The 15008-nt window shown below is 37.2% G+C and overlaps 1 protein-coding gene across 1 annotated transcript in view; it reads right to left on the reverse strand.

Annotated features, from left to right (window-relative positions):
- The window catches only part of LOC145684736 (venom allergen 3-like), a 354554-nt gene that overhangs the window by 256778 nt on the left and 82768 nt on the right, over positions 1-15008 (reverse strand). Inside the window, exon 3 of the mRNA XM_081757113.1 lies at positions 5288-5452. Within this exon, the coding sequence (XP_081613239.1) occupies positions 5288-5452 (165 nt within the window). The remainder of the gene's footprint in view (positions 1-5287; positions 5453-15008) is intronic.

The raw sequence follows: 15008 nt of genomic DNA on the forward strand, positions 1-15008 counted from the left end.
GAGCAGGAATCGTTTTCAACAAATCAATTGTGCTCTACGTTTTGATGATGTAGAGCGCAGGCGCCAGAGAATACCTCATGATAAACTATCTCCAATTCGTGCAGTGTTTGAAGACTGGGTTAAAACTCTACAGGACGCCTATATTCCCGGAGATAACATGACGGTGGACGAACAGCTTGTGACTTTTCATGGACGTTGTCCATTTCGGCAATACATACCAAGTAAACTGGGTAAATATGGAATAAAGTTCTGGGTTATTTGTGATAGCACCACAAGCAATGTGTGGAAGATGCAAATATATAGCGGAAAAAGTCCAGAACAGGGAAGAGAAGTCAATCAAGGGAAAAGAGTCGTACTTCAACTAACAGAAAAAATTGCTGTAAGTAGTAGAAATATTACTGGGGATAATTTCTTTACAAGTCTTTCTCTTGCACGTAAATTGAAGAAACGAAAACTCACCAACGTCCGAACTACACGGAAGAGTAAGCCAGAACTCCCAACTTCATTTACCAAAGCGGATTAAAGTAGGGCTGTAGGAAGCAGTTTGCATTCCAACAGGATGCCATGATAGCTTCGTACTGTCCAAAGAAGTACAAAACTGTTACTCTTCTGAGTACAATGCATAACCAGCCTGAAGTTGACACTTCTACAGCAGAGAAAAAGCCAGAAGTAATTCTTTACTATAAGAAAACAAAGTCTGGCGTGGATATTATGGACCAGATGACCCGCTGTTACAGCACAAAGCGAATGACAAGGAGATGGCCTCTGGTAGTATTCTTCAACATGATTGATATAAGCGCACTCAACGCTTATATTATATTCTTGTCACTACAGAAGAAAGACAAGAGGCAGAGATTGATACGCCGTAACTTCCTGATTTCCCTCGGCAAAAAACTGGCCCATATTGGAGAAGACTTTCCACAGAAGAGAAGCAGCACAGAAACTGACCAGCTCACGGAAAAAGTCATCCAAAAAGAAAGCTCGATGCGGGATCTGCCCATCAAAAGGGAATCGTAAGACAAGAACCTTCTGTACCAAATGCAAGACAAACGTGCGTTCTGAGCACAGCAGAGTTGTTTGTGAAAAATGTTTCGTACACTAACCTTAACAAATGCAAAAGAAAAGGCAAAGGGATCGTAATTTTTAGTTTTTTGGAAGCAAATATTTGCTACTTGTAATCAAATGTTGTTATTATGTGTATGTAAAAGGTTGACTATTTCATTATGCCTAAAACTTAGAACTTCTATTTGAGCTCGTATAAAGAAATAGCAATACTGGTAAGTTAGCATAATTCTAGTGTAAGGTATAACTACGATAACTACGAAGTGTATTTTATTAATTCGTCATAAATACATATCAAAAATGACATTCTGAAGTGTTTCGTTGTTCATTTACTCCCAAAAATTTATTTATTTGTCTAGATGGTCTCAATATATTACTGTGGGTCCATTGGACCCGACTGGTACACAAAGGTATAAAAATATGTCTGGAGTTCCAGGGTCAAAGAGGTGGCCAGTAGAGCTCGATGGTTCGAGGAGACGTAAACCTCAGCTTCGTTGTGATATGAACCAGTTTCAAACCGTTAACCGAACCGAAAAATGGTTCTATTTTCTATTCATCATTACCGTACTCTCCCAAGATTGTGAAGAGGAAAACATGGGAAATCATAATTTCGTTAAAAGGTTAAACAGAAGATCCACAATTATCTAACGTAAAAGAAATCATTAGACACCTTTCAGAACTTTTTCAAAATATTTAAGAATATTCTGAAAAGTGTAAATCTAGTGTTTTTTTTAAAATCCGAACTGAACCAAATTAGGGTTTGGTTTTTGAAATAAACCGACACGTTAGGTTTGAACCTTAAACTGAAGCCAAAGCGTATAACCTGGTTTTGGAACACTTTTAGTACCTAGACTGTAATTAGTCTTTCTATTGTCCTGTGAACTCATTTGCCACTAAGCACTGTAAATTTGGTGCTATAAGACCATTTATCCCCTTAGATCCGATATATATGAGGTGGAGAAGGCGGTGTTAGTGTGTGTGTGTGTTTCACACAACTCTGTGACTCAATTACTTTCTTCCGTTCAAAACGTGGAACTACGAAAAAGTGCCATATGTCTTGTCCTTAGCAGACTATTTTCTCCGCATAAACATATGAGTACCGAAATCAGACCATTTTGTCCTAAATATCTTTGTGTCGAACGAACACTTAGTGTCACGCCACGCTTCTCTACCGTTGATACAAGTTCTTGCAGTTAATGTCTATATAAAAAGGAAGAAAAAATATAATTTACTCTGTACAGTTCTGTGGGAATTTTGGATCTACGCTCACCTTTATGGACTTATTTTCTAAGTTTCCAGCTTTTTCTAGACAGAAGTGTATACCTTGGTCCCCAGATCTTCTCCTCGTTACAAATGCTTTCCTCTCTTCCCTCTTCAAAACGTATTCATAAATACACAGTGTACGTATCAATAAATACGCAGTGTATCTTGAGACACCCTTCACCCTAGATATTTCGAATATAGTTTTATCGCTTGGTTTTAAGACTTTTATCCTTGCTCGTGTAGCTAGACCAATACTCCTTCCCTCGGCCATCGCACTAAATATACGCTATGCTAGCAACCAAACACTACGTGGCAAAATTTACTTTTTTAATTTCACTATCTGGATGACAAAACACCTTTTTACCGAGCATTTAAAAGAATAAACTAACGCCTCATTGTTCTTAACTAAAGTACATTCAATAAGTTGGTGAAAACATTTCTGGACAATTTGCTTAGTAAGTAGTGTCCCAAAAATAGGAGAAAAGTATGATTTAAATGAAGGCAACTACCAAGTTGGGAGAGTCTACCAGTAGTGGAGGAATAGTCGAGGTGTTATTGGCGCTTGTCTAGTAATCTTAAGGTCTTCAATTCGAATTCACTCTACTTCTAAATAATACTTTTAAGTTTAATTTGTTCTTAGAAGGTGAATGATAAATTATCTTTGCTCGAAGTTCTCCATCTAATGATGAGAAGCAAGAATCATACACATATTAATAAAGAGAGAGACTGTGTGTGTGTGTGTGTGAAATAAATCTTACTGAAACATTATCAGGAACATTCACCCATATTCAAATTCGTTTATGTTTTACTTTGTGTTCAGTTTTGTTTTTCTTCTTTACGAAATTACTATTCTAATTACGTAGGTTACGGCAAGGGATATCAGAGATATACATTTTTACTATGTCATATTCGACACATACATGTTTTCTATTGATAAAATAGTTTTCACAAATTGAACATCATACAATGCACATCTTGTTTTTTCTTTCTTAGATTGTCGTTTTGTCCCTTTCTTTCGATTTCATTTTTCAAACATACTGGAAACCAATAAAATAACACCGAAAAATATTCTTGTTAGCTATAATGTGTAAATGTCACATAATAATAATACATTTTCTTTTTTAAAAAATGAGAACTATGATGATTTTGTGGATAAAAAGAAATCTTGGAAAGCAAAGATGAGAATCAAGTCAGCCCACACGACATCATGATATTTTTTCATAAAGTTTCAGTAAATATGTTAAAACTGAAAACTAACAAAAGTGAAAGTAACGCTTAAACGAATAATGTGAAATATTCAGTGATTTTACGTAATACTATAACCTGTGAAATAAAACGGGTGTATGATCAACATTGATTTTCCCCGTTGGTCCGCAGAAAGTGCTGAATTTTTCTTCACATCGCTAGCAAGCTGAGGGAATCAGAAGAATATTCTGGCCAATGGACATTTTCTTTCTGACCAAAAGTTGTAATTTGAAAACACTACTGTGCAGAACTGGTCTTCAATTTACCACATACCAAAAATCTCTGAACAATATTTGTTAGTTACAGAGATACAATGTTAGTTACAGAGAACAATACCGGTACAAAAATGCTGCTAACGTCACGGCGACAAAAACAAGGTGTTTTGACATGACGTCGTGTATCGGGTTCCTTATCTGAGCCGTATTGTAAACTTCAGTGAATGCTTTCATATTGCAGTTCCTTACTATACATTTAACGGAATATTGAAAGAAAAATAACAGAATAAGTAAACTGCTGACTTTGCATAAAAGAAACGTATTAATAAGACATGTGCTTCTAGCTTTAATTTAAGTCATTTGTAATGTTCTATACAAATACTTTACATATATATAAGCAGGATTCCTTTATTATTCTCTTACACCAAAAGCATGAGATGTCTAAGTACTATATCAATTCTAATTAAATCACGCGCAGATTGAAAATATCTAAACCACCACATAGACTTTCTTTATTTTGAAAATTTGTTGTGAATCTCCATGCTGTTACACTACGGCTGCAAATAAGCAATTTCTGCACCAAACAGTTCTTAATGCCTTTAAGAAATCCATATTCTACTACATCCTTACATTGTTTCTACCATTTATTGTACATATTAGCATTTGGTCACCCCAATAGTAATTGCTACAACTATTCTTATCATAACAATATAAGCATCATATTATATAGCACTTTATGTTTTTATATATTTCCAGTACAGTATTGTCGTGAATCTATTATACCACGGCTACAAACAAGCACTTTCTGCACCAAAAAAGAAAAAAACTCTTAATGCCTTTTAGAAAATCAGTATCCTACTACATCCTTACATTATTTCAACAATTTACTATACATATTAACAAGTAGTCACCCAAAACCATTCCTACAACTAATCACAATTTGGAGGTTTCTACAACAGTAATAAGGAAAGTGAGACGGCATGTGCATCCATGGTACCTGAGATGCAAATATTATTATTATTATGTGACGTATTTAGAATAAATAGTTTTTCTAAAGCTACAAGGACGAATATTCTACTTTTTAAGATCTTTTAGACTTTGTATATCTGTCATCATTTGCCCCTGCCAGTTAAAGTTCATAGTTGAAATCTATAAATGAAATCACATGCATCACAATATATCCCACTGAATATCTAACCTAAGACCATGTTTAGTAAGACAATCATGGTGACCATTAGGTCCATGGTAATATTCTACCGATAACGGTATCACTCTCTTGCTCTGACCTTTAAATCAAGGAAACTTATTACGTGACATGGTTGCTTAATTTAAATCTACAATAAGTCTTTGCGAATTAAATATTAATAAAGCCCGCAGTTTTACTTGTTATTCATAAGTTAAGAATAGCGGAATGTGTGATTTGACTAACTCCTATAAGAAATTATTACACACTGATTATACGATAAATCAAACTTCTCTCTCATGTTCTAGTATGTACAAACCATTTTTCTCATGTTGCTTGCTTTTGGTAAAGTTCCATTAAGTCCACCGGTCTCTTTTCCCATGGCCACTTTTGCTCTCAGTTCGTTATGGTAATCCACAATAAACTTTATTTCAGTTTCATTAACACCAAACGTTCCCAATTCTCCACACTCTTCGGAAGGTTTCTGCAAATAGTATTACAGTTTCAAATGTTAAATTCACGAATGAAAGCATTATAACTGATACCCTCTTGAATATAAAATATATGCATGAAGTTGACCAAATGTCTGGTATTTATGAGATACAAATTAATAAATAGTAATTAGAACATGCAACACCTTGGCTTGAGATCCTTATACTTTCTTTGTTTCATACCTTCAACTTTTAATTTCTTGATGTTTACTAATCACATTTAAATATGCATTTAAACATATATTTATACTCTATTTAAAACTAAAGCAAGAAGTATCAACAATATGACGCGTCTGGAAAATATTAAGTACATAGGTGTAATTTATAGACATATTTTTCTTACTGTTTATAATATAAATGATAACTGTTATTGCTAATAATAGTATTTAAATTCATTAACCATTTATTATAGTGACAAAAGTGTTGAAGTTTTTCCTTTTAGAAGTTTATAACTAGTCGCCTTTCCCCAAGTAGGAAATAAATAGATCTCATCCCTCGAAAAAAATATGACTTTACCAATGTCCTATTATTTCTAATTAGAGTATATGGAGGGCACTTTTGCTTAATAATTAGGAAGATTAGAGTTCGAATTCGTAGGTCAGTTATCCTGTCTAAGGTTTCCCACGGTTTTTGTCAGTTCACAGGTGAATGCCAGGATTACATCTTTAAAAATAGCACCTTGCAAAATTAATCCTACATACTTTCTATTGTGGTTGATATTGATTTCAAATGATTCCATTTACCCAAAAGTTTATATATTCTCTACCCAAAGTGTATCATGTAGAGGATCGTCATGTTTCCGCTTTTATGTTTCTTTATTTGGTGATATAATCTGCATGTGAATTCATTTTCAGTTGATATTACTTCCTGTGTTTTATACTGTAACATATCCTTAAAGAAGTATTTTTTGGTTTTCAACCGAATGTTTACTCTACCATCTGTGTACTTTGTTAGCTTTTCTCTTCCTTCTTCGTTGCTTCTAACAAGACTCAAGTACATACCTCTATGTGCAAAAGAGGGTACTATCTTATATTAATATTATTACTAGCTGAACTTGCGCTCTTTACACAACGCATCATTCATATATGAGCATGAATCTGCTTGTCATTCCTCGCAACACCTATACACGTTCCTTTACAGACACAAGCGAAAGACGTCTTGATAAAAATCCGCAAAGCGTACTATAAAGAGGAGATTTTTTCAATATCTCACACCGTTTGCAAGATTGAGTCTGCTTCCGGTTGGAGTTTCTAATTCATGTATGATCAGTGTTTTCTTTCTTCTTGCATGCAGTATGTAATAAGCGAATACATCACATACAGAATTAATTATAATGTCAGTGATATATGGTGTGCATTAGGCAAAACACTCAAAACACTAAAGATTCATCTTAGCCAGAAGAAATGGTTATCCTTCGTTTTTCATTTAGAAATAAAGCAAACTCCTGAAAGATATATATATATATATATATATATATATATATATATATATATATATATATATATATATATATATATATATATATATATATATATATATATATATAAACCCTATGTACAATATGTCGTGTTGGAATGTATAACTCAAAGGGTATGGTGCTTTACTTTCTTAAAATTTCAACACTTCCACTATGCGCCTAAAAATGTAATAAAGAAATAACGGCCACAATATTCAATTTTAACTGGACAATCTACACAAAATTTGGAATCGACCAGCTAAAATGGCACGTTTTTAGCACTTGTGGTTTTCGAGATCTCATTGGATTGGAGACAAACATATAAACCTAGAATTTTAATACATAGACTAGCTGAACCTGCGCTCTCTACTTCACATATGAGTATGATGAATCTCCTTTTCATTCCTCACAACATTTGTACACTCCGCATCAAAAACATTGCGACAGCTAGGCCATCCAATATACACCTTCTTATCCTATAATCGTGTCTGGTAAAGAGACTCCCTCTCTCTCCTCCTTTCTTCTCTCCCTTACTAAAATTAGCTAACAACATGAACGCAATTGTAATTTCAAACTACACATGTATTAGTATCGATATAATGAATTAAAAAAATCGAGACGAAACAAGATTCATAAGTTGATTTAGGGAGAAACTGAAACACATACAATGAAAAATTGAAACCAATGGATGTCTATTACACAGAGGTTCAGAAATGAGGCAGAGAGAGAGAGAGAGAGAGAGAGAGAGAGAGAGAAGGCAAGAGAAGAAGAAAAAGAAAAGGGAGAACAGATAAAAATGTGGAATTTTAAACTTAGTAAGAAAAGAACCTAACATTATAAAGTTCCGTTACCAGAAATCCAACAGTAATATAGAAATAACGTTTGTTTTTGTATATTTTTTCAGGACTCTTTGAATATATAGAGGATGCTTGAAACATTCATTAAATTACTTTCAAAAAGGATAGCATACTCATTTCCAGTAGAACTGTAGATCTCACAGGCACATCTAAGGTAATGTCAAAAGTTTAACACACATGCTTTGTTTCTGCGCGGTTAGGTTGTAAGTTCAGTAGTGTTCATTGGACGTACTCATGCAAACTACATTTTAATAAACCCAGTAAGTAGCGTAGGTCATATCTTCCTTCCAGACTACTAATGCAAAGTGAAAAAAAAGAGAAAAAGAAAAGAAAAAGAAAGAAAGATAAAATTGAATGAATGCTATTTTGCTGGTAATTTTTTATCAGAAATATCCTATATTAAAAGTTCAAACTGTATCATAATGAAAAGTTACAAGTGTTCAAATGCAAAATTGGATGTTTCTTATAGATGTAGCAGACCTTGCATGTTTCAAATTTCAACGTGAATAAATCACATTGAATTATAAGATGGAAATAAATTTGTGTCGAACTAGTATAATTAAAATTTTGTTTTCAAATAACCAAAGAGGTTGCAATTTTCTAGTCTTTTCCGAAGATTTATCTGTACCGAACATCCAGAATCACTTTCATCTCTTGCGGATATAACGTTGTAATTCGCACAGATAGAATGAACACGCTAGAGCTCAAACAGATCATAGTGTCAGTCGGATGATGTTGGTTAGCTTATGGACCACCACTGGGTAGAGGATTCGAACCCGTAGTGACCTGGTAATTCGAATGAGACTCGGTAACCCAGATAATAAAAAAGATATTTTGCTTATTGCCTTGCGTTTAAGCAGTATTTCTTTAAGAGATGACCAGGACTGGAGATGTTATGCCCAGAGTACGAAAAACTCGACGCTGAAGTTGCCAGTTAATTACATTCTCCAAACCAGGTCTATCGGTCTCTTGCTCTATTTTAACTTTGGAACACGGACACGCACATGAAGTGCGTGTGTATGTGAGAGAGAGGGAGAAGTGAAAGATGCAACGACAGGATAAAGAAAGAGAGAGATAGAGAGAGAGGGACGAATATAAATATGAAACATACTTATCATTACAGCGTATGATGAAGAACGCGCACACTGTTTATTCGAATTCTCGACAGTTAATTGTTAATTGAACACCAGGCAATTGAAACTTTTAATTGTTAATTGTCAATCGCAAAGGACGCAATTGAAACATTTAATTGTTAATTGCAATTGACAATTGAAACTTTTAATTGTTAATTGTCAATCGCAAAGGATGCAATTGAAACATTTAATTGTTAATTGCAACTGACAATTGAAACTTGTATTTGTTAATTGTAATTGTTAATTGCAATTGAAATCAGCAATCAAAGCTGAAGATAAGAAGATGTGTGAATATTGGGTGGTCCACTTGTTACTGTTTTACATATTTCAAATAAGGTACTTATACGAAATGCTGGATAACTACCATCCCTTCGACCCCGTGGGAAGAAAGCCGTGAAAATCAGTATTTTATAAATATATTATGTTTATTGTATTATCCCCCCTCGAAGGAACTCTATATCCCCGTCATGCATACAATAGGGATGGGCACGAGCGAGTTCGAGCGATTTTTTTTTTAAATTCGACTTCGCTCGAAGCAGGCATCTTTGAGCTCGACTCGAGAAGTCGGCTCGAAAAATTTCCCCAATTCGACTCGAATTCGGATCGAGTTTCGAGTCGAGTCGGGCCAAAACGGGCCAATTTGAGCTAAATCCTTTGTGTAGTTCCGAGTACTACTCTCTTCAAATATCCTACATCGGCAATATAATTATCAATGATACTATTACTACTACTATAACTAATTATTATTATAACACCGTGTATAAACATGGAATATAGGCGGTTTGTATCTGAATACTAAAAGTTAGTTGACTGTCGATCTTGGTCATCAAGAAATCTTCAGGAGCCAAGAACATTGGTCACGAGGTTCTAGGTGTGAGTTCAGGAGGAGCAAGTATTCTTACTCGAGTCAAAAATTGTTGGAAGTTATAGGACTTCAGCCAAACATGTTCAAAAATGCTTGACCCAGGTTTAGGGTTGTCAACGACTTAAGCGGCTCGCTCACAGCTCATTCACTTATCGCGCCGAACAGAGAAGTGAGCTGAGCCAACAGCTCACCAACCGAGCTAGCTCGAGCCGATGGTTCACCCGAGCCGAACCGAACCGAGCTGATTGCTTACCGCAACCGAGAAGGTTCGAGCCATTGGCTCAGTTGAGCTAACACGAACCCAGCCGATGGGCTCGTTTCAGCCGAACTGGTTCGAGCCATTGGCTCCAATCGAGCCGAGTCGATGACTCGTTCCCACCGAGCCGGCTCAAGCCATCGGCTCAATTGAACCCAGTCGATGGGTCATCCCAACCAAGCCAGCTCAAGCTGTTCGCTCAGTTGAACCGAGCCGAGCCGGTTGACATCACTATCCCGGTTGGGCTTCTGTTTTGGCTCAACAATTGGACCGTGCAGTTCTGAGGCTTGATGGTAAGAACTACAGTATATACTTATATTGGTGCTCACAGCGTCATTAACTTCTTCCGCCACCAACGAATTTCGAGGTCGTTTCCTTCACATCATTTTTTGCCGTTTTGCGCGCCTACTTCCACGTTTTGTGCGTCACTGGAAGTGAGTTAAAATGAGTCTCCAAGGTGGGACGAAAATGACCCACTGTTCCGCCACCAACGAATTACGAAGTCCTTCTTTCGCACCGTTTAGTGCCAGTTTCTTGCCGTTTTGAGCACGTATTTTCCCGTTTTGTGCGAAACTAGAAGTGAGTCAAAATGGGCTTCCAAGATAGGACGAAAATAAGCAAGAGTTCCTCCACTATCGAATTTTGAGGTCGTTAATTTCAGATCACCTATCCTTTTGTGCGCCTATTTCGACGTTTTGTGCGTCACTGGAGGAGGGTCAAAATGAGCCTCGAAGGTGAGACGAAAATGACACACTGCTCCGCCACTACCGAATTTCGAGGTCCTTCCTTTCGCATCGACTAGTGGATGTTTCGTGCCGTTTCATGCCCCTATTTCCACGTTTTGTGCGGTACCAGAAGTGTGTCAAAATGGCCCTCCCAAATGGGACGAAAATGACTCATTGCTCCGCTACTATCGAATTTCAGGATCATTTCTTTCGCATCGTTTAGTGCCTATTTTTTTCTAATTTTTCTGCGACTACTTCCTCGTCTTGTGCGTCACCGGAAGTGAGTTAAATGAGCCTTCAAAGTGGGAGTTAAATAACTCACTGCTCCGCCTCTACCGAATTTCGAGGTCGTTCCTTACGCATTGACTAGTGCCTGTTTTTTGCCGTTTTGTAAGCCTATTTCCATTTCCACGTTTTGTGCGTCAACAGAAGTGTGTCAAAATGAGCCTCCAAGGTGTGACGAAAATGTCCCACTGGTCCGACACTATCGAATCTCTAGGTTGTTTCTTTCGCATTGTTTAGTCCTTTTTCAGAAGTTTTCTGCACCTATTTCTCTTTTGGTGCATCACCCGAGGTGAGTTAAGCGGGCCTTTTAAGTGTTTCTTTCGCATCGTTTAATGTCTGTTTTGTATGTTTTGTGCGTCACCGGTACTGGTTTAAAATGAACCTACGAATGTAACGAAATAAGTTAATGCTGTTCCGCCACCAACAATGCTGTTTTCTTCACAACGTTTGGTGTGTATTTTGTACCGTTCTCTTCGCTCACTTCCACTTTTTTAGCACCACCAGAAATGCGTCAAAATGGTCCATTAAGGTGTAAGGAAAAAGAGCTATTGTTTCGCCACTATCGAACTTGGAGGTCGTTTCTCTCGCATCGTATAGTGAGTGTTTAGTACCATTTTGTGCGCCTATTTCCTCTTCAGTGCGACAACGAAACTGGGTCAAAATGGCTTACAAGTATAGCAGAATAAGTTAATGCTGTAACGTCACCATCGAATGTCGAGGTCGTTTCCTTCACATATTTTGTGCGTGATTTGTGTCGCTTTGTGCGTCAGTGGAAGTGGGTCAAAATGGGCATTGAAAGTGGGATGAATATGTCTTTTTCTGACATATTTGTAGGTCCTCTTTGACCCACTTTCGGTGGCGCACAAAACATGAACATATGCGCAGAAACGGTACAAAATATGCACTAAACAATGCGAAAGAAGCGACCTCAAAATTCGATACTGCTGGGACAGTGGGTTATTTTTCTTCCCACATTGTATGCCCATTTTGACTCACTATGATTGATTCACAAAACGTAGAAATAGAATTACAAAACGGTAGAAAACACGCACAAGACGATGTGAAGGAAACGAACCCGAAATCGTTGCAGACGGAACAGCATTAACTTGTTCCACCATACTTGTAGGATAACATGGACCCATTTCCGGTGACGCACAAAAGGTGGAAATAGGCGCACAAAACGACATAAAAATGGCACTAAACGTTGCGAAAGAAACTACCTCGAAATTCGATAGTTGCGCTACAGTGGGTCATTTTCGTCCCACCTTGGAGGCTCATTTTGACCCTCTTCCAGTGACTCACAAAACGTCGAAATAGGCGCACAAAACGGCATAAAACAAGCAGGAAAGGATGAGAAATTAACGACCTCGAAATTCGATAGTTTCGGAGCTGTTGGTCATTTTCGTCCCATCTTTGACCCACTTCCGGTGACACACAAAACGTGGAAATAGGCGCATAAAACATACACTAGGCGATTTGAAGGGAACGATCTCGAAATTCGTTGGTGGCGGAACAGCATTAACTTGTTCCGAAATATTGTAGACCCATTTTGACTCATTTCCGGTGGCGCACAAAACGTGGAAATAGGCACACAAAACGGCAGAAAGCACGCACAAAGCGTCGAAATTCGTTGGTGGCCGAACAGTGGATCATTATTGTTTCACCATGGTGGCCCATTTTGATCCACTTCCGATGACACACAAAACGTATAAATAGGCTTAGAAAACCGTAGATAACACGCACAACACGGTGTGAAGGAAACGACCTCGAAATCGTTCCTGACGGAACAGCATTAACTTGTTCCGCCATATTTGTAGGTTTAACATTGACCCATTTCCGGTGACGCACAAAACGTACAAAACAGGCACTAAACGATGCGAAAGAAAAAACCTCGAAATTCGATAGTGGCGTAACAGTGGGAGTCATTTAGCTCACAGTTTGAAGGCCCGGTTAACTCACTTCCGGTGTCGCACAAGACCAGAAAATAGGCGCAGAAAACTTTTTAAAAAGGCACTAAATGATGGTGAAAGAAACGACCTAGAAATCCGATAGTGGCGAAACAGTGGGCCACTCTCCTCACACTTTGGAGGCCGATTTTGATACACTTCCGGTAACGCACAAAAGATCGAAATAGGGGCACGAAATGGCACAATACAGGCACTAGTCGATGCGAAAGGAACGACCTCGAAATTAGTTGGTGGCGGAACAGTGGATCATTTTTATCCCACCTTGGAGACCAATTTTAACCCACTTCCCATGACGCACAAAACGTGGAAGTAGACGCACAAAACGGCACAAAATGATGTAAAGGAAACGACCTCGAAATTCGTTGGTGGCGGTACGGCATTAACTTGTTCTGCCATATTTGTAGGCCCATTTTGACCCACTTACGGTGACGCACAAAAAGTGAGAATAGGCGTACAAAATAGCACAAAACCATGCAAAAGAAACTACCTCGAAATTCATTGGTAGCAGAAGAAGTTAATGACGCCGGCGCTCACATCATTTGACGCTGTCTCGTTATAAAAATCTACAGTCATATCGAGACGAGACAAGATGCACTATAAGTACCCCTCGAGTTGCACCAAAAGTACGAGACAAAATGCAACCCTGTCATGAGCACCACTAAAATTATTCCACAATACTTCTTTTTACATTTCTCATGACTTTTGCTTTCTAGTATAATCAGATCATGATTTCAAAACGAGTTAAAAAGGAGCTGAACGTGGGAGCTATTTGTCAAACTCGGCTCGACACGAAACTCGACATCAATTTATAGAGCTAAAAATAAACAGAATGTGTCCTTGCATTTTTTTAAAAATCTCTTTTATGAAAGGAGAACTTTCTACGTATGGGAAATTGGTAGTAGGTTGATTTGTAAAAAAATAATCGAAAACGATTGATATTAGTTTAGAAACAAATTGAGAAATAAAAAATACAGTGCTTCGCCATATATATCCACTGCTTTCTATTATAATAATTGCTGAAGCTTGTGTTTAGCGTTCAGAGCACAAGGTAATCAAGTTGTGAAATAAAGACACATAAAATTTGTACTGTAAGCTTAATTACATGGAAATTTTAAGGTTTGTACGGTATGACTAATTATATAGAAAAATTTTTATACTTTTTTCCTTTATATTATCAACAAGGAAATAATTATCAATGATAATTATAATAATTATCTATATAATTAAATTCATTGTAATTTGGTCCATTACAAACACTTTACCATTTCGTACTAGGTGTTATGTCCGTTCTTCGAATGGATCAGATAAAAAATCAATCTAAACAAACTGAACAGCGGAAGAACAATTAGGAAATATTTCTAAAATTGTATATATTTTGTGTGAATATATATCCAACAATGTACATGTGTTTTCATTTGGAAGGCCGATGGGGGATGAATTTGAACGTAAACGCTATCGGGTGTGTCACTATACATCTGAGCAATCCCGATAAATATGGATTCGACACAAGTATTGGTCATTTTCTACTACTTTTACATATCCCGGTAAACGTCCCCTGAGACCATCTTGGTTCGAGTTGTGAAAAAATCACCTCTGGCCACCAGCCGATACCGCGGAAACTATGAATGTGACATTAACATCTGCCATTTTCTACTACTTTTACATATCTCGGGAAAAGGACCTTTGATCCTTTGGTTCCAATTTTGAGAAAACAACGCCTCTGGCCCGGAGCCGATGGGAGCTGTATTTGGAAGTCAACGCCTGTGGGAGTAACCCTAGTCATCTGAACGACAGAGAAAATTATGGATTTGACACTAATATCGGTCATTTTCCATTATTTTTACATGTCTCGCAATTCTCCACTCCCGGTGACTCTAGACCCGCATAATTAGCCCGCCTGGTGGCTGAATTTGAAAATCATCGCTAATGAAAGTGTCACCATTGATCTCAGCGACCGCGAAAACTATGGATTTGACATTAATATCGGTCATTGTGGATTATTTAT

Source organism: Thermobia domestica, chromosome 5, assembly GCF_964235325.1.
Source record: "Thermobia domestica chromosome 5, izTheDome1.hap1.1, whole genome shotgun sequence".
Classification (NCBI taxonomy): Eukaryota; Metazoa; Arthropoda; class Insecta; order Zygentoma; family Lepismatidae; genus Thermobia; species Thermobia domestica.